Raw genomic sequence first — 19,783 nt, forward strand, 5'->3', positions numbered from 1 at the left:
TGGCCTCCCAAAGAGCTGGGGTTACAGGCGTAAGCCACCCCAGTGGCTCCTTCTGACTTTATGATAGAGTTGTCAGATCAAAAAAATCAGGACGCTTCCATTCAAACCTGCAAAAAGAGAACAATTTTTAAAAATTAGGACGCCCAGTTTAATTGGAATTTCAGATAATGAAAAAAAAATTTAACGTAAGTAGCTCCCAAATACTGCATAGGACATATTTATACCAAGTCAGTCATTGTTTAAAAAAAAAAAATCTGAAATTCCAATTTAACTGGGAGTCCTGCATTTTTACTTGTTAAATCTAGTAACTCTGCCTTTAGGGAAGGACTGACCCCAAGCCTTATCCCCGCCCACGCGTGCCCTAGACAGTCTCCACTCGCCAGGCGCGCAGATCGATCCCAGAGGGACCGCTGGCGCCTCCGCTCCGCCCAGGCAGCACTAGTGGCGCCGCGAGCCACCGGGCCCCGCCCCGTCCCTCCCCAGTCCCGCCCCGAGAGCAAAGGGCGTCGCCCGAAGCGGGACAGATCCAGCTGTTGGCCTGTGTGAAGTCGCGCGGCTTCCACCCACGCAGTGTTCTAAGTGAAGGCCAGAAACTCGCTCGCCATGTCGGCTGCAGAGGCGGGGGGTGTTTTCCACAGAGCCCGGGGCAGGACCCTGGACGCATTTCCCGCAGGTACTGCCCGCCCCTCACCCAGGGAGGGGACTCTGGGGCTGCGGAACCTTCCGCCGGGGGAACCTTCTGTTCAGGTGTGCGCTTCGCCAGTCGGACACCATCCGGGGCTGCACCGGGGCTTGGGGGCCGCCATAACTGCATCAAAGCCTGCAATTAGGGATTCCCTGGGCGCAGTTGAGAGGCGAGTCCGAGAGAGCGGTCTGGTCCAGGAGCCTCCCTGGCCTTGTCCTAACTTCCCCCAGAGAAGGGAAGTAAGAGGAAGGTAGCAAAGCATAGTTAATGACAGCTTGGGCTCTGCAGCGAGACCTGGTTTCCAAGCCCTGCATTAGCATCTTGGCCTCAGCTTCCACATCTGTGAAACGGGAATACTTGTGGGTGTTACTGGATAAGCGCCCGGTGCATGTTAGAGGGCGTCGGTTTTATTAAGGTTGTTCACCGTTATGTATTCTGTACTCCATAATTACAGTTATTTACTAGAAGTCATTCACCGAAATGGTAACATTGCCCCATCAGAGTAGTAGAGAGGGAGAGCAGTCGAGAGTCGCAGTAAAGTGCTTGGATTTTGGATTTAGATTATCTGCTTTGCCGTAAAAATGGGTTTGATAATACCTGCCTCATAGGGTTGTTGGAAGCGTAAACAGGTGAAAAGTATTTTTGTAACCCGGTGTTGGACGCATGCAAGGTGCTAAGTAAAGAGGGAGGTTTGTTTCTGGTTCGTTGATTCCCCTCTGTGGCTTTTTGCTGCCTGGAGCCAGATCGTCTCCCAGGCTCTCACCAGCTTTATACCCCCAGGGAAGTCACCCTAGATGCCCTACATGATCAGGCTTGTGTCCACTTCCTTCAGGGTTGTCATTCTCTCTCTTGCCCAATTCTGAAACAGGTTTTGTTTTTGCCCTTGTTTGAACTGCATTTAAAAGGGCCAAGGCCGTTCTTTCGCTGCGGGTCTTGGCGCTTGCTGTTTTCTGCTTCTTTAGCAGGGTTGGTGAGCCTGGCTCTCTCAACCATCACACCTCATTTTAAAGTTCATTCACTTCCTCAGAGAGACTTTACCTGCTACCTTATCTAAAGTAGGTTTCTCCGGTAGTTCTATGGTAAAACCTTATTTATTCATTTAAGGCGGAGTCTTGCTCTATCGCCCAGGCTGGAGTGCAGTGGCACGATCTTGGCTCACTGTAACTTCCGCCTCCCAGGTTCAAGCGATTCTCCTACCTCAGCCTCCGGAGTAGCTGGGACTATAGGCACGCACCACCACGCCCGGCTAATTTTGTATTTTTAGTAGAGACGGGGTTTCTCCATGTTGGCCAGGCTGGTCTCGAACTCCCAACCTCAGGTGATCCGCCTTCCTCAGCCTCCCAAAGTGCTGGGATTACAGACCTGAGCCACCGCGCCCGGCCTGGGATGACTGTATTTTTATGCAACTTGTCTTTTTTGTCTAACATGAAGATTTTGCTCTTTTGTTGCGGGGCAACATTCCATTAGATGATTATATACCTTATACATTCTGTTGATGTATATGGTGAATATGTTCCCTTTGCCTCTCCAAACCTTTCTCCCTTCCCCACCATGCCCCAGGGGGTTGCCCTCCGTGAGCTACATCAGTGGGCTCCTTGCCTTTTGGTTTTCCTTTTGGCTCAGCCAATGGGGAGCCCTGAGAAGAAATCAGAGCAGGGAGAGAAGCAAAAGGCAGCTGTATTTATTCTTGCAGTTTACTCTCTGTGGGGTTGCCTCGCCTGGCTGTCTTCTTCCCCACCCCTGAAGGTCAAGGTCGTTCCTTTTCTCAGGACAGCTTTTCTCCTCATTCTCTCTAGTTCTGGATTTGAGTAACCATTTCCTCCTTTGAGGCGTGGGAGTGGCAGTGGTTCTGCTTTTCTAACCTTGGGTTACCACACTCCCTTGTAGGTTTCGTCCACCCAACCCACCCCAAGTAATCCCTTTTTAAACCCTTTTTAAAATCATCCTAATTTGAGAATGCCAGCTATTTCCTGTAAGGATCCTGAATTATACAATAGCCATTTAGTTGTTTCTGGTTTTTGCCCTTGGTAACAGTGCTGTTATGAACATTCTGTACAGATCTCTTTGGGGACACATGGGAGAGTTACTCTGAGGCATATACCTACAAGCTAAGTTCTGGGTTATAGGGTATAATCATCCCCAGCATTACTAGATGTGGTCAAACTGCCTTCCAAAGTGGTAGCGCCAATTTATACTCCCACCAGCAGTATATGAGAGTTCCCTGTTACTCTGCTGTATTATTATTTTTTTTTCAGTTCAAGAAATATTTGTTGTGGGCTGGTTGTGGTGGCTCACGCCTGTATATTTGTTGTGGGCCGGCCGCGGTGGCTCACACCTGTAATCCCAGCACTTTGGGAGGCTGAGGCGGGTGGATCACCTGAGGTCAGGAGTTCGACACCAGCATGCCCAACATGGCGAAACCCCATCTCTACTAAAAATACAAAATTAGCTGGGTGTGGTGGCACATGCCTGTAGTCTCAGCTACTTGGGAGGCTATGGCAGGAGAATTGCCTGAGCCTGGGAAGCAGAAGTTGCAGTGAGCCGAGAATGTGCCACTGAACTCTATGCTGGGCAACAGAGCAAGACTCCACCTCAAAAAAAAAACCAAACAAAAAACCGAAAGGAAATAAATATTTGTTATTTTCCTATTGCACTGTCCAGTATTGTGGAGAATAGGAAGTTGGGGGCGGGGGAGTGGTTCAAGTTACATGGTCTCAGAGACTTGTAATGATCCAGGTACAAAGCTAGGGCACAAAAAATAATGCTTGGCTACTGGTGGGCTCTGAGGTCATTCACGCAGGGCTTCCCTGAGGAAGTGTTGCTTCGTCTGATTGCTAAAAGAGGAGTGTGAGTTAACTGGGCCGCTAAGAGAGGGAAGACCATTGTGGACCATGGGCCGAGCAAGTGTGAGAGTCCTAGGACATGGCAGGATGGGAAAGGGAAGGATGAGGGCTGAAGGAAGTCTCTGAGTCTGGAGCAGAAAGATGAGGTTGGGACGTGGTGTGGGATGAGGCTGGAGAGGGAGGTGGTGGTAACTAAGGATTTTTGTCGTATCCTAGTAGCATCAAGAGGTTTCAAGCTGGATGTGTGAGGAAGCAAGGATGCATGATCAGATTTTTATTTTGAAAAGAATGGTCTGGTTGCAGCAATGGCAACAAAAGCATTTCTACTTTAGAGCAACTTGGGATGCAATCCAGTTGGAAGCTGGAGCTCAAGGATGTGTCCGGAGGCTGCATTTCTGTAGTCCCCCATGGTTTACGTTTTTGTTTTTGTTTTTGTTTTTTTTTTTTTGAGATGGCGTCTAGCTCTGCCACCCAGACTGCAGTGCAGTGATGCCACTTACTACAACCTCCACCTCCCAGGTTCAAATGATTCTCCTGCCTCAGCCTCCTGAGTAGCTGGGATTACAGGCATGTACCACCATGCCCGCTAATTTTTGTGTTTTTAGTAGAGACAGCGTTTCGCCATGTTGGCCAGGCTGGTCTGGGACTCCTGACCTCAGGTGCCTCGGCCTCCCAAAGTGCTGGGATTTACAGTCATGAGCCACCGCACTTGGCCCCCATTGTTTACTTTGAATGTGTTTATTTGCTGTAGCTGGAGGTGCCTATTGGGCACGGGTTGTCTTCCAGTGGAGATGATGGGAGTGCTGAGGTATAGTAGCTTCCTAGGCCATTGCAGCTGCCAGGGGGCCACCACTGGGACCAGAGGATCAGAGAGCAGCTCCCCTGGATAAGAATGGGGATGCTGGAGAGAGACTTGACGATAAATCTATAAGATACCTACCCTGCTGATAGGAGGAGAGAGTGACTCTGAACTTTTCTTAGCCCCAAGTAAATCTAGAAGTGGGGCCAGCACTTGATCTCCTCTGTGAGCCATGCAGTCCCACAGACACACCCAGGATGGGTCATTTAACGGAGGGCCTAGAGAGGCCCAGCCTCAGAGTGTTCTGCAGAGAACCCCAGGTTTGTGGGTTCACATTACTAGGTGCTGAACCCTAGCCTACCATTGTTGCTTCCATTGCACTCATTGACAATTCCCCGGGGTCCTGACTGTCTTAGCATCGCTGGCGACTTGGAGAGGTGCCCTTAGAGGCATCAGAGGCCCCTGCAGACTCCTTTGGAAGCCAGTAGAGTTGCCCCTTGGGCAGACTGAGAAAGTTAAAGAACTAGCTTTTCGAGGCTGGGAGCAGTGGCTTACGCCTGTAATTCCAGTACTTTGGGAGGCTGAGGCGAGTGGATTGCTTGAGGCCAGGAGTTTAAGACCAGTCTGGCCAACATTGTGAAACCCCGTCTCCACTGAAATTAAAAAAATTAGCCAGGTGTGGTGGCAGGCACCTGTAATCCCAGCTACTCGGGAGGCTGAGGCAGGAGAATCGCTTGAACCTGAGAGGCGGAGGTTGCAGTAAGCCAAGATTGCCTGCTGCACTGTAGCCTGGGAGACAGAGTGATGACTGCATCTCAAAAAAAAAAAAAAAAAAAAAAAAAAGGAGCTGACTTTTCCTCTTCTCTTGCGAAAACACACACCATCAAAGGGGTTTGATTAACTCAAGCAACAGTCCCTAAAAATCACAGCTCTGAACCCTTCACCTTTGCTGCAGAATCAGCTCATTGAGCAGTTTGTTTTCCAAGTGTAGCCTGCCAGTTAAATGAAAGAGCGCTTTGCTTTAAGACCCATTTCCTCCCACCAGTGATTTACGTGAGTAACAGTATTTCCATCAACTCCTTCCAGTAGTGGTGTGTGTGACACTTGGTTTCAGTCATCCGTTCCCTGTTAACATAATCTGCTAGGCTCTGTTGACGGATGTTGATTAAAAAAAATTGTACACGTCTCACCTGAGAAAGCTCACATTCCTAAGGCATGTTCAGATATTCATTTTAATTAGGCAAATTGATAATTAGGTTTTCTTGACACATATCCTAATTTGGACTACTTTCTTCTAGTAATTGTCTTTTGAGAAGTTTATGGCTTCTGTTTTGAAGAAATCCTAAAAGGGAGAGATATCAAGATAAAATATGCTTTTAAAGTGACTTGTATTTAATTATTTTTAGGTCTGAATCTGTTTTTCCAGTTTGATATTTTCCCTTCAGAGAACTGGACTAATGGGTGGTATTCTTAAAAAGATTATTTTCCCAGACATTTCATTCCTAAGAAACTGATGGAATTTGCTAATCCTGAGTCTTCCCTTGTACTCTCTGGAAAACTTCTCCCTTGGCAGAGAATAAATAGAGTCTCAGTAAAAAAATAACTCACTCTGTCTCTTGCAGGTCTTACCTAAGAACTTTTCTAGAAATAGTAGACCTGGAAAGGTATTTCCAAGTTTGAACAAATTTGAACATATTGTGGTTTTAAAAATTCTGACAGGATGATGATGATGAAATAAATGCTTTAAATTGTGCCATACGTTTAGGCCAAACTAGTTATCTCTTATTTGAGATATATTTGAAGGTCCTCTTATTTGAGAGTTCCTGTGATTAAATAGGGCTTATGATTACTTTCTCAACTCTTTGTTGTAATCATCAGTCAAGAGATAGAGTGACCAGCACACGTATGTAAAAAGTTTGCACTATAACATTTCCAGGAAACACAATTAATTTTATTTTTGAATGTCAGGGTTTTTCCTCATTTTAAAAAATTTATTTATTTATTCATTATATTTTATTTCTTTTGAGGTGGTCTTGCTCTGTCACCCAGGCTGGAGTACAGTGGTGTGATCATGGCTCATTGCAGCCTCAACCTGTGGTGCTTAAGTGATCCTCCCACCTCAGCCTCCTGAGTAGCTGAGACTACAGGCATGCACCACCATGCCTGGCTATTTTTAAGTATTTTTTTGTAGAGACAAGGTCTTACTATGTTGCCCAGGCTGGTCTTGAACTCCTGAACTCAAGCTATCCTCCCACCTCAGCCTCCCAAACTGTTAGGACAAGCTTGTCCAACCCATGGTCTGCTGGCCACATGTGGCCCAGGATGGCTTTGAATGTGTCCCAGCACAAATTCCTAAACTTTCTTAAAAGTTGAGATTTTTTTGCGATTTTTTTTTTTTAAGCTCATCAGCTATCATTAATGTTAGTGTATTTCATGTGTGGCCCAAGACAGTTCTTCTGTTGTGGCCCAGGAAAGCCAAAAGACTGGACATCCCTGTGCTAGGATTACAGGTGTGAGCCACTGGGCCTGGCCTGCTTTAAAATTTTTTTTGGAGACAGGGTCTTACTCTGTCACCTATGCTGGAGTGCAGTTGCATGATCTCCACCCACCGCAGCCTCCCCCTCCTGGGCTCAAGCCATCCTCGATCCTCCCACCTCCACCTCCTGAGTAGCTAGGAACACAGAAGGTGCTACCACGCCTGGCTAATTTTTGTATTTTTTGTAGAGACAGTTTCGCCATTCATCACTCAGGTTAGTCTTGAACTCTTGGACCCCGAGCAATCCTCCTGCCTCAGCCTCCAAAAGTGCTGGGATTACAGGCGTGAGCCACCGCACCTGGCCTAAATTTTTTAATAACTTTCTTGAGGTATAATTTATATACCATAACATGCATTTTAAGTTTACAACTCAAGGGATTTTATTAACTTTAGAGTGGTGTAGTCACAATCTAACTTTAGCACATCTCTACCTTCCCAAAAAAGAAGTTTTATACCCACTTGCAAGTCTCTTCATGTTGCCACTCCCAGCACAGGCAACTGCTAATTTACCTCCATAGATGTGCCTTTTCTGGACATTTCATGTTAATGGAATAATCTGTGGTCTTTTGTAACTGGCCTCTTTGTGTTAGCATAAGGTTTCTGAGGCTCACTCATTTTGTAGCTTGAACCAATACTTTGTTCCTTTTTACTAAATGATATTCCATTGTATGGATAACCCATTTTGTTTATCCGACCACCTATTGATAAACATTTGGACATTTTTTTTTTTTTTGACACTGATGGACATTTCACGCATCTGAGTACCTCTTGTCTATTGGGAATAAAGCTGCTATGAACAGTCACAGACACATCTTCTTAAGGGTATTTGTTCTCATATCTTTTGGGTAGATACCTAGGATTGGAATTGCAGAGTCATACGGTAACTATGTTTAATATTTTGAGGAACCACCAAACTATTTTCCAAAGCAGATGCGCCATTTTACATTCCCACCAGCAGTGTATATGGGTTCCAGTTTCTCCATATCCTTGCCAACATTTCTTATTGCCAGTCTTTTTTATTATAACCATCCAAATCAGTGTGAAGTAGTATCTCATTGTGATTTTTTTTTTTTTTTTTTTTTTGAGACAGGGTCTCACTCTGTCGCCCAGGGTGGAGTGCAGTGGCATGATCTTGGCTCACTGCAACTTTGCCTCCTGGATTCAAGTGATTCCCCTGCCTCAGACTCCCAAGTAGCTGGGATTTCAGGTGCACACAACCACACCTGGCTAATTTTTGTATTTTTTAGTAGAGATGGGGTTTCACCATGTTGCCCAGGCTTGTCTGGAACTCCTGACCTCAGGTAATCCACTTGCCTCAGCCTCCCAAAGTGCTGAGATTATAGGCGTGAGCCACAATGCCTGGCCAGTTGTAGGTTTCTTCTTGTGACTTTGCTGTCTTTTTCTACCTGTACACTATAAATTCTTGAGGAGCAGGAAGCCCAGACCTAGGATGGTGTCTAGCAGTAGTGGCCATTCAATGGCTTTTGTTTTAAAGACAAAGTCTTGCTCTATCGCCCAGGCTGGAGTGCAGTGGCATGATCTCGGCTCACTGCAACCTCTGCTTCCTGGGTTCAAGTGATTCTCCTGCCTCAGACTCCCAAGTAGCTGGGATTACAGGTGCATGCCGCTGCACCTGGCTAATTTTTGTGTTTTGGTAGAGACGGGATTTTACCACGTTGGCCAGGCTGGTCTTGAACTCCTGACCTCAAGTGAACTGCCCGCCTCGGCCTCTTGAAGTGCTGGGATTACAGGCCTAAGCCACCATGCCTGGCCTCAGTGACCATTTAATATTGAGTAAATGGATGAGTATGAATGAATACACTCCACCTGGATCACCTGTGTGTATCTGTCCAACCCACTGCTCTCATGTACCATGGAGTCTCCGGACTAAACAAAGCTGAGACCAAGGTATTGATCAAAGCAATAGAAGTTGTTGGCTGGGTACGGTGGCTCACGCCTGTAATACTAACACTTTGGGAGGCTGAGGCGAGTGGATCACTTGAGGTCAGGAGTTCGAGACCAGCCTGGCCAACATGGTGAAACCCCATCTTTACTAAAAATACAATAATTAGCTGGGCATGGTAGCTGGCACCTGTAATCCTAGCTACTCTGGAGGCTGAGGCAGGAGAACTGCATGCGCCTGGGAGGCGGAGGTTGCAGTGAGCCAAGATCATGCCAGTATACTCCAGTCTGGGCCACAGAGTGAGACTCCGTCTCCAAAAAAAAAAAAGAAAAAAAAAAAAGTTGCACGACTACGCCAGGTGGCTGTGCACTGTGTGCACTACTCCAAAGCATCTAGAGGCAGAGGTTTTGCCTACCAGGTGGGTACCCTCACATGGAGCACATCTGCCCGGAGGAAGGGTTACCTTCTCTTTGCATCTGGGGCTTCTGTTAGCCTGGCCTTGTGCCTACGCAGCTGCTTCTGCCCAGAGAAGGCACCTTCTACCAATTCTTCCCAGAGTGCTGCCTGGGACAGCAGCTGCCTGCTGTCTTGTTAGGGAAATGGGGAAAAAAATAACAGCAAACATCCACCAACACCAGGCAAACCCCAAGTGGAGTTCTGCTCTTGAAAAGTGAGAGAGGTTCTGGAAATGTCTTTTCCCCTTTTAACCATTGTCTTGAATGGCATCGGCCAAAGCCAGTGATACTGAAAGCCGCCTGGCCACGAAGTCCCAGCCCATCTGCTTTCTTAGTTCTCTGAAAAGTTGCAGATAAAGATTTTGGAAGGACGGTCATTGTGGCAGCCAAGCCATGACTCAGAAGCTTTTGTGTGTCTCAGAACTGCCTTTTGGATGCATTTAGGCCAAGAAAAGAGAGGTTGGGTAAATTTACCTTTGTACAGGTTGAGCATCCCTATTGCAAAATGCTCTAAGATCCGACCGAAACTGTTTGAGCACTGACTTGATGATCAAAGGTCATGCTCGAAAGCATTTCGGATTTCAGATTTTACAGATTAGGAATGCACTACCAGTTTGCATATGCAAATGTTCCAAAATATGAAAAAAATCTGGAATCTGAAACTCTTCTGGTCGCAAGCATTTCAGATAAGAGATATGCAACCTGTACTTAGGCCAAGTCATTTGGAGACTCTGAGGATATTGCTGTCACAGTTAATTATTTTGGGGGTGGGGGGAGGGACAGGGTCCTGAAGGACACTATTTTTTTTTTTCCTTTAACAACTGTTAGCATACCCTACAGTTCACCACGTGAATTGTTAATTAAATAATATTTACCACTTTGGGCTTCTTTCTGATTTAACAGTGTAAATGTGTACAATTCAGTGGCTTTTAGTATATTCACAGAGGTGTACAACCATCACCACAATCAATTTTAGAACATTTTCCTTAATCCAAGAAGAAACCCTGCACCCCTGTGCTGAAACTGCCCCCAAAGACCCCCAACCCCTAAACAGCCACTAATGAAGGACACTCTTATCTGCTGCATACCATTCTGGCAGCTTCACAGTGGGGACATTAAGATTGTTAAGTCAGAAAGAGTCCCAAAGTGGTAAATATTGTTTAGCTACTCTTTGGTGTTTTTTTTTTTTTTTTTTTTTTAAACCGCTGAAATAAGATTAGTCCCCAGAGCAGTTGAAGAGTATTGCTGGAGACATTTAGATTGTGATCCACTATGCAGATTGCTATCGTGAGAAACTGCAAAAATTGCATTTTGTTGCCATTTGCTCTTTAGCTAGAAAGCCTCCAGGCGGCTGTGAAGCTCCCCATCTTTGCTGCTTTATAACCAAAGCAATATCCACAGTATATAAAGGAAAAGATGTTAAGACCAAAGCATGGAAATGTATATGTGTCTCTCATCAGATGTTTTCTCAGCCCTACCATGTGCTGTGGGAACCAAGAGATAGGTGAGTCTTTAAAAAGTCTGTCTCTGCTAAAATAAGGGTAGAGATTACTATGAATGGTAGTCATGGTGCGAGTAACTCACTTCTGACCACTTGCTCTGTGTCTAGTCCAAATGCTTTACATGTTTTAAGTCATTAATTCTTCACAACAAGCCTTTTGAGGTAGGAGCTGTTATTCCTACTTTGCAGATAAGGAGACTGAGGCCCAGAGAGGTTCAGGAACTTGCATCATGTCACGTAGCTGGTAAAGGGTAGAAATGGGATTTGAACTTGGGCACTCAAGCCTCAGTCTGAGCTCCAGTGGAACTCAGTTAAGGGTTTCAGGAGATAGAGGCCCAAAGTCAGTTGTCAGCATGGTCTATCCCCGCCTCCCGCTCCAACCTTCTGGTGACTTAGGGTCTGGGTACTTGCAGTACCCCGTCCCTGGAGCGCATCCCCACAGCCCCACCCACTGGCCACTCTGTCTTGCAATCAGCCTGATTACCCTGCAGTTGTAAAGAGCGAAGTGTGTAATTGACTTGTGTAACTGACTTAGTTATTTGCTTGTTTGTTGTGCATCTCCCCTGCTGTCATGTAAGGTTTTAAGGAACAGGATCCATCAGCATTGCTCACTGTTGAATGTCCAACCACTGACAGCCAGTGCCATAGAGCAGATGCACAGAACATACCTGCTTGAATGAGTGAAGGAGGCCGAGCTGCATCTGCCTACAGGGCAGGGAGCATTTGAGCTGGCAGGGAAGCGTAGAAGGGATTTCAGCAGGAAGAGTTGGTAGAATGGAGAGCATATACCAGAAAGAGGAGGGGAAGTGTATTAATCCATTCTCACGCTGCTAATAAAGACAGACCCAAGACTGGGTAATTTATAAAGGAAAGAGGTTTAATGGCCTCACACTTCACATGGCTGGGGAGGCCTCACAATCATGGTGGAAGACAAAGGAAGAGCAAAGGGACATCTTACATGGTGGCAGGCAAGAGAACGTGTGCAGGGGAACTGCCCTTTATAAAACCATCAGATCTCGTGAGACTTTTCACTATCATGAGAACAGCATGGGAAAGACCACCCCCCATGATTCAGTTACCTCCCACCGGGTCCTTCCCATGACATGTGGGAATTATGGGAGCTACAATTCAAGATGAGATTTGGGTGGGGACACAGCCAAACCAAATCAGAAAGTATGGAGTGTGTTGGAGAAGCAGATAGTGGTCTCTCTGGGGGGATTCCTGTGGTATGTCTTAAGCAGGGTTTTTCAGCCCCCCAGCATTGTTGACGTTTGTGGGCTGGATTTTGTTGTGGGTTCCTGTCCTGTGCATTATGAGATGTTTAGCAGCATCTCCAACCTTTATCCACTGGATTCCAGCAGCACCACCCACTTCCCAGTGTGATACCCCAAAATGTCTGTAGACATTGTTATGTGTCAAAATCATCCCTGGTCTGATGGGACTACAGCCACTGGTCCATCAGGACCAGTGAGATACAACTGGAAGAGGCCAGGCACAGCGGTTCAGGCTTGTAATCCCAGCACTTTGGGAGGCTGAGGCAGGTGGATCACTTGAAGTCAGGAGTTTGAGAGCAGTCTGGCCAACATGGTGAAACCTCATCTCTACTAAAAATACAAAACATTAGCCAGGTGTGGTGGTGCACTCCTGTAATCTCAGTTGTTCGGGAGGCTGAGGCAGGGGAATTGCTTGAACCTGGGGGGCGGAGGTTGCAATGAGCCAAGATTGTGCCACTGCACTCCAGCCTGGGTGACAGATAAAGACTCCATCTCAAAAAAAAAGATACAGCTGGAAGAACTTTGGGCCCCTTTTAGGCCCAAGTGCTAGAATGAGTGGATGAGTGGGGATCCATTGATGTCTTCATCCTTTTCTTCATCAAATATTGACTGATGCCTGCCACATGCCAGACTCAATAATACAAGCTGCTGATGTGTTGGAAAGGGAATGCAAATGTGGGCCTATCCTGGAGCTTTCAGGATGATGGCTCTGTAGCCAGGAATTTGATGATCTGGTTAAGGGGTTGGGAAGAGACATAATGGCAGCAACTGCCTGAGATGGACTGGAGTAGGGAGAGCTGCAGGGAGCCATCCTGCCAGCCTCCTTCTCCCAGGTGGGAATCATGAAAACCTGGCCCAAGAGTAGTTGGTGATGGGAACGGGAAGGTGGGGCTGCTGCGGGGATATTGTAGACGTGGCGTGATGCGACTTGGCTGGCTACATGCACAGGATAACACATGATCTTAAGATCTGTAGATTGGGGGACTAGGGATGATGGTGGCAAAATTAGCGAGATGTAGGGAGGGAGCCAGTCTTAAAGAAAGATGTGCAGCCATAGAAAAGAATGAGCTCATGTTCTTTGCAGGGACATGGATGAAGCTGGGAGCCATCATTCTCAGCAAACTAACACAGGAACAGAAAACCAAACACTGCATGTTCTCACTCATAAGTGGGAGTTGAACAATGAGAACACTTGGACACAGGGAGGGGAACATCACACACCGGGGCCTGTTGGGGGGTGGGGGGCAAGCGGAGGGAGAGCATTAGCACAAATACCTAGTGCATGCGGTGCTTAAAACCTAGAGGACGGGTTGATGGGGCAGCAGACCACCATGGCACATGTATACCTATGTAACAAACCTGCATGTTCTGCACATGTATCCCAGAACTTAAAGTAAAATTAAAAAAAAAAAAAGAAAGATGATGGATTTGCCTGTGGAAGTGTTGAATTTAAGATCCTGATGGGACAAGCTGGGGGCTTGGACGTGTCCAGAAAAACAAACTTACTAATACTATGTTCTACTCTTTTTTTTTTTTTTTTTTTTTTTTGAGACAGAATCTTGCTCTGTCACCAGGCTGGAGTGCAGTGGTATGATCTGCAGTCTCCGCCTCCAAGGTTCAAGCAATTCTCCTGCCTCAGCCTCCTGAGTTGCTGGGACTACAGGTGCGTGCCACCATGCCCGGCTAATTTTTGTATTGTTAATAGAGATAGGGTTTCACCATGTTGGCCAGGATGGTCTCGATCTCTTGACCTCATGATCCACCCCCCCCCTCCTCGGCCTCCCAAAGTGCTGGGATTACGGGCGTGAGCCACCGCGACCGACCAATGTGACTTTTCTTATGAAAATCAAGTTAAGAAAGCTATTTATCATTGTATTCTACCTTGAATTATTTGAGGTTGCATACAAGTAACAGGTTTAGCACATCATGAGAGCACAAATTATTATAATGTTAGGTATTACTTAATAAGGTGGCTGGCCCCCAGGCATTTTCCTAGTTGGGTGATGAAAACAGTGATTCATTTGCTTTTGGGGGCACCTTCATTATAGTTAGTCATTGATCAACTGGTAATAGCCAAAGAATCAATAAAATTTCTAATTCTTGGTATATATTAAAAAGTCAGCTTTCATTAACATTGACAAATATGCCTAAAAGGGATAATAAAAATGAGAGAGGAAATATATTAGCAGAGACAAATCCAAGAAAACATTTAGTTCATGATTTTAAAAGTTCAACGGTAAAGAGCAATTGCAATTTGAATATCTGTCTTTCAGGCAGGATATTGGCACATAAACAGAGGCTCATAGGAAAGATTAATGGTAAAGCATAGCGTGAGTTCTTCCAGGTTTTTAAGATTCTTCTCTGAGTGCAATTGCTTTGCACCTGATAATGTTTAAAGAAAACCTACCGGCCTTTCTGTCCTTAGTTTGATATTATCCAAAATTCACTGTGTATTTATCCCTCAGTTTTGAAATATGGTTTCTGTGACAGTCTTTTATAAGTTAGCTGAAATGTGGAAGTGGCCAGATCTTATTATTCTCTATACAACAGGTGAATCTGATTTCTAAGGTCAATTTTTCATTTAAAAGTGTTTCAAAGTTAATTTTATAATTCGATTTAGAAAATTATGGCAACTCAGGCTGGATGCGGTAGCTCATGGCTGTAATCCTAGCACCTTGGGAGGCCGAGGTGGGCTGATCACTCGAGCTCAGGAGTTCTAGACCAGCCTGGGCAACATGGCAAAACCCCTTCTCTACCAAAAATACAAAAAATTAACCGGGCATGGTGGCACGCACTTGTGCTCCCAGCTACTCCAGAGGCTGACGTGGGAGGATCGCTTGAGCCCGGGAAGTGGAAGTTGCAGTGAACCAAGGTCATGCCACTGCACTCCAACCTGGGTGACCGAGTGAGATCCCATTAAAAAAAAAATTATGGTAACTCATTAGCTTATTTTTCTTTTTTCCTGGCTTGTTGTTTGGCTAGACCTAGGCATTCCTGGCTTGGATTGGTCTTCTCTATAGTAATTTCACCTGTCCTGAAATGTGGGAGAGTGATGTCTGTGGCAGAATATGCAAAGGTGGAGGCCTGGTTTGCCCCTTAGCCTTTGTAAATCTCAGTCAATGTATTTTCCTTTGCTGGGTCTCCTCTTCCTCACCTCTAAGCAAAATGGAAAGATTACCATAGATAAGGGCTTGTCATTGCAGATGCCAACAGCAACCAGGTGGTAAATTGGGCCAGGTGGAGACTGTGGCAAATTTGAGAGCACAAGCCCCATGTAAAGGCACAACCACTCTACAGACCCAGAGAGTCACTAGCACGCTTCATTTGGGTCTGATGTGGCCAGATTTTCCAAGAGAATCCAGAAGGCCAGATATATATATGAAACTCATGAATTAAAAAGGTTGGCAACAAATTCAGAAGTTTATAAACGCTGCCTGGGCCCAACAGCACACATCTGCTAGGCAGACCTCATCCACAGACGTCGAGTTTGTAATCTCTGGAAGAGATCACCACTGAGCACTCACAGGAGACAGATGCCTGGGTCCCCGCCTGTGCCTCAAATCAACCCTGTGCTATTGGCAGGGACCCTGAACATCACAGCTGACCAGGGAAAAGCTCTGGGTCTTGCCATCATTGTCTTTGTGTACAGCCCATTTATCAAGACGTTCCATTTGAAGTAAACTTTTTGGAGAGAAAATGTCAGTATTGAGGTGGATAACTTGGGGGCAGCCCAGAGCATGTTTTGTCTTCGTCATGGCTCTTGCCACTCCAGGCCATCCAGCCCAGCAGCAGTGAGGGTCTGAATAGCTCTTGGGTAGAAGTTGCTGGGTCTTTATTGTGTGACCTTGAACTTGAGGCATGCCTAAGCCCCATCTCCCTTCCCCCTCACTACCCAGACCTCAGCATCTCCCCCTTGGTTTAATGAAAGGCTGGTTACAGTAACTCTGAGAGTCCTTCCAGCACTGACAATTTCTAGTACTTAGGTAGGAAAAGGCGGGCTTCTGTGAGTTAAGCCTTCTGATCTCACCAGGATGAGCTACAATAAATGGCCTTATTGAGTGCAGTACTGGAAGGTCAGGTGCAAATGTGACATTAACTGAGATAAGCCTCACATTAAATATGTGAGGCTAGCCCTCAGCTTTATATTACTATCCATGGCTGACTCTCAGCTGAGCCCGGTGATCTCACCTCCAGGTGTTCATGTTCTGGGTGATCCCCTGCCCTTAAGGTGGGCTGCCCTAGTAACTTGATTGTAATGAGCAGAACACAGCAAAAGTGATGGGGTGTTAATTCCATCATGATGTTACATAAGATTGTAGCTTCCATTTGCTAGCAGACCCTCTGCCTTGTGTGGTTCCATGAGGCAAGTCTCCGTGTTGCAAGCTGCCATATTGGAGAGGCCCATATGGCAAGGAACTGAAGGCAGCCTCCAGCCGGCAGCCAGTGAGGAACTGAAGCCATCAGTCCTACAACTTACAAGTTGCTGAATCCTACTAACCACTGTGTAAGTGAGCTTGGAAACAGATCCTGCCCCATGTGAGTCTTCAGATGAGACCTCAGCATTGACCAACACTTCTGTTGCAGCTTGTGAGAGACCTTACAGAGGACCAGCTAAACCATGCCAGACTCCCACAGAGGCTGTGAGATAATAAATGTGGGTTGTTTGAAGCTGATACATTTGTGGTAGTTTTTTACACAGCAGTAGACAGCTAAGTTACCTTCTCTATGAATCTGTTAAAAAATTAACATTGAAAAAGTTAAATTCGCTGGCTGGGTGTGGTGGCTCACGCCTGTAATCCCAGCACTTTGGGAGGCTGAGGAGAGCGGATCACGAGGTCAGGAGTTCAAAACCAGCCTGGCCAACATAGTGAAACCCCATCTCTACTAAAAATACAAAAATTAGCCAGGCGTGGTGGTGGGCGCCTGTAGTCCCAGCTACTCAGGAGGCTGAGGCGGAAGAATCGCTTGAACCAGGAGGCAGAGGTTGCAGTGAGCTGAGACCATGCCACTGCACTGCAGTCTGAGTGACAGAGTGAGACTCCATCTCAAAAAAAAAAAAAGAGAAAAATTCATTCTGGACATTCTTATTCATAACAGATATAGGTGTTTTAATTAAATAAATGTATGTTTTTACCATGTATTAACACTAAATACCCTATAGGCATTATCCAGAGCTTTGTGTGAGTTGTTTCTAAAGTTTATAGTCTTGTTTTGATATCATCTGGGTCAGAAATGAGATCTTAATCAACACTTTTTTCTTTTATTCCTTCCACACATATTTAAGTTTGTCTCAAAATTTGACCTTGGTTTTAATCATAGTCATCAGTTAGGGCCCCTGACTGGGTTATTTTTTTAAGTCAATTTTGGAAGAAAAATACAGACTTCTTTGTTGTGCACTGGAAAACGTGTATGTTTGTGTACGTGTGTGTGTGTGCACATATGTGTGTATACATGCATGTGTGCTATATATTCATATCTACTAATGGGTGCTTTTTCCATGAAGTCATGTAAAAATAAATTAGAACTTACTAATTAATAATGGATTCCCTGATTAACTTCTTATTTTTGAGATGGAGTCTCTCTCTGTCACCCAGGCTGGAGTGGAGTGGCACAATCTCAGCTCACTGCAACCTCCGCCTCCCGGTTCAAGCGATTCTCCTGGCTTAGCCTCCCGAGTAGCTGGGACTACAGGCACACGCCACCATGCCTGGCTAATTTTTGTATTTTTAGTAGAGATGGGGTTTCACCATGTTGGCCAGGATGGTCTTGATCTCTTGGCCTTGTGATCCACCCACCTTGGCCTCCCAAAGTGCTGGGATTACAGGTGTGAGCCACCGCGCCCAGCCCAACTTCTTACTTTTCAAAGAATCTTGACACTTAGTTTTGCAAGGCAATATAAAGGGTGATGACTAGTAGTAATGAGTAATACAGAGAAATATTTAGGGCTAAATCCATGACCTGTAATAGGCAGAGACCTAACAATGACCAGAGAAGTATGCAAAACCAAACCAAAACAAAATAAAAAATGTACCACCACTAACAACCTGAACAAAACCCCTCTGAAGTGTTATTTTAGTTTAAGGAAACGAAAGTCACTGTGCTTCTGTTTCTCCTCCAACGCATGTAAGTTGCAGGCCACTTGAGTTCCTTGGTTAGTTGTATGTAGACTGGTGCTTCCCAAATATGGATGTGCGCATAGGTCACCCGAGGGTTCAATAAAATGCAGATCCTCACCCAGTGGACCTGGGCTGGGGCCAGAGATTCTGCAATGTGAATGTGCTCCCAGGTGACGCTGATGTCACACCTGGAGGAATAAGGCTGTGGCCCAGCCCTGCCATCTCTGTGCCATGAGCAACCTGCTGCTTTCTGCTGTCAGGTAACCCTCACCTTGTCCCTCTTCATCAGCCTCATTGCCAGGCTAGTTCTCCTCCTTAATTAGCATTGTCAGGCATGCACCATTTGACCGAGTAGTCTCATATTTAAGCTGGGAAAGGTAGGGGGAGAAAACTGGACCCCTGAGTGTCTTTCGGTTTTTTTTCCCAGTGATGACACATCCTGTCATACTTAGAGTGCTTTAGGAGTGGACCTCAGTTTATCCATACTTTCATGGCTGAAGTTGCTGAAAGAGTGCTTCCAGAGGGTTTCCAGAAAAGCTGGACTGTGCCTGCGGACTATACCCTGGGGTTACCTCTGGGCTTTGGTGAAATCATTTTAATGCACGTATTGTTAAGAAGTCACTTTCATCTGAGTGTGGTGGCTCATGCCTATAATCCTAGTACTTTGGGAGGCCAAGGCCAAGGCAGGCAGATCATTTGAGGCCAGGAGCTTGAGACCAGCCTGGCTAACGTGGCGAAACCCCATCTGTACTAAAACTACAAAAATTAGTCAGGTGTGGTGCTGCATGCCTGTAATCGCAGCTACTCTGGAGGCTGAGGCATGAGAATCACTTGAGCCTGGGAGGCAGAGGTTGCAGTAAGCAGAGATTGCAGCATTGCACTGGAGCCTAGGTGACAGAGGGAAACTTTGTCTCAAAAAAAAAAAAGAATTCACTTTTGTCTGGGTGTGGCGGCTCATGCCTGTAATCCCAGCATTTTCGGAGGCTGGGACAGGAGGATCGCTTGAGCATGGGAGATCAAGGCTGCAGGGAGCCATGATTGTGCCCCTGTACCCTAGCTTTGGTGACAAAGTCAGACCCCATCTGTAAAAATAAATTTAAAAAACACAATTCACTTTCATAATGTAAAAAGCTGCCCTTTTAAGGGATGGAGAGGTATACATTTAAAAGAGATTCCTCCTTCTAGAATTAAGCACTGTAAGCTCTAAATATCTTTAATTCAGTCTTGATAAAAAGAAATTACGGTGAGACCAAACACCACCAGCTTCTGTAGCAGGAACCTTAAGAGCATCCAGTTCCTTTGGAGAATGAAGATTCCTGAGTAAACAAATTACCTCATTAGATAAGTAAGGTAGATTGAATACTGATATGTGAGTTGTCATTTATTTTAGGTCAAATCTATTTATTTTGTACCTTGTCATCATAAAATTGAGATTCTAAGTTTTTAGTAAGTAAACAAGTAATAATGAAAGATTTATTTTAATAGCTCCAAGGACTATTGACTTTTTGAAATTCTGACTATTTGTCATAGGAAACGATTTGTTAAAACGTTTGCTATAGGGAGCTGTTCATAAACTCTGTTGTAGAAGGTTGATTTATGCTGCTACCTTGGGGTGCCTGTGATCACCTCCCTTATCTGGTTCTGATTAATTCATCCAGCTTAAATGGCTCT

At 45.6% G+C, this 19,783-nt stretch overlaps 1 protein-coding gene across 2 annotated transcripts in view; it reads left to right on the plus strand.

Moving 5' to 3' along the window:
* The first annotated feature begins 483 nt into the window (after positions 1–483).
* The window catches only part of CPPED1 (calcineurin like phosphoesterase domain containing 1), a 141,408-nt gene continuing 122,108 nt past the window's right edge, over positions 484–19,783 (plus strand). Inside the window, exon 1 of one of the 2 annotated variants that reach the window (XM_054533030.2) lies at positions 484–673. In XM_054533030.2, the coding sequence (XP_054389005.1) occupies positions 604–673 (70 nt within the window). In that variant the 5' untranslated portion in view covers positions 484–603. 2 annotated transcript variants of the gene reach the window in all.

This window comes from Pongo abelii, chromosome 18, assembly GCF_028885655.2.
Source record: "Pongo abelii isolate AG06213 chromosome 18, NHGRI_mPonAbe1-v2.0_pri, whole genome shotgun sequence".
Classification (NCBI taxonomy): Eukaryota; Metazoa; Chordata; class Mammalia; order Primates; family Hominidae; genus Pongo; species Pongo abelii.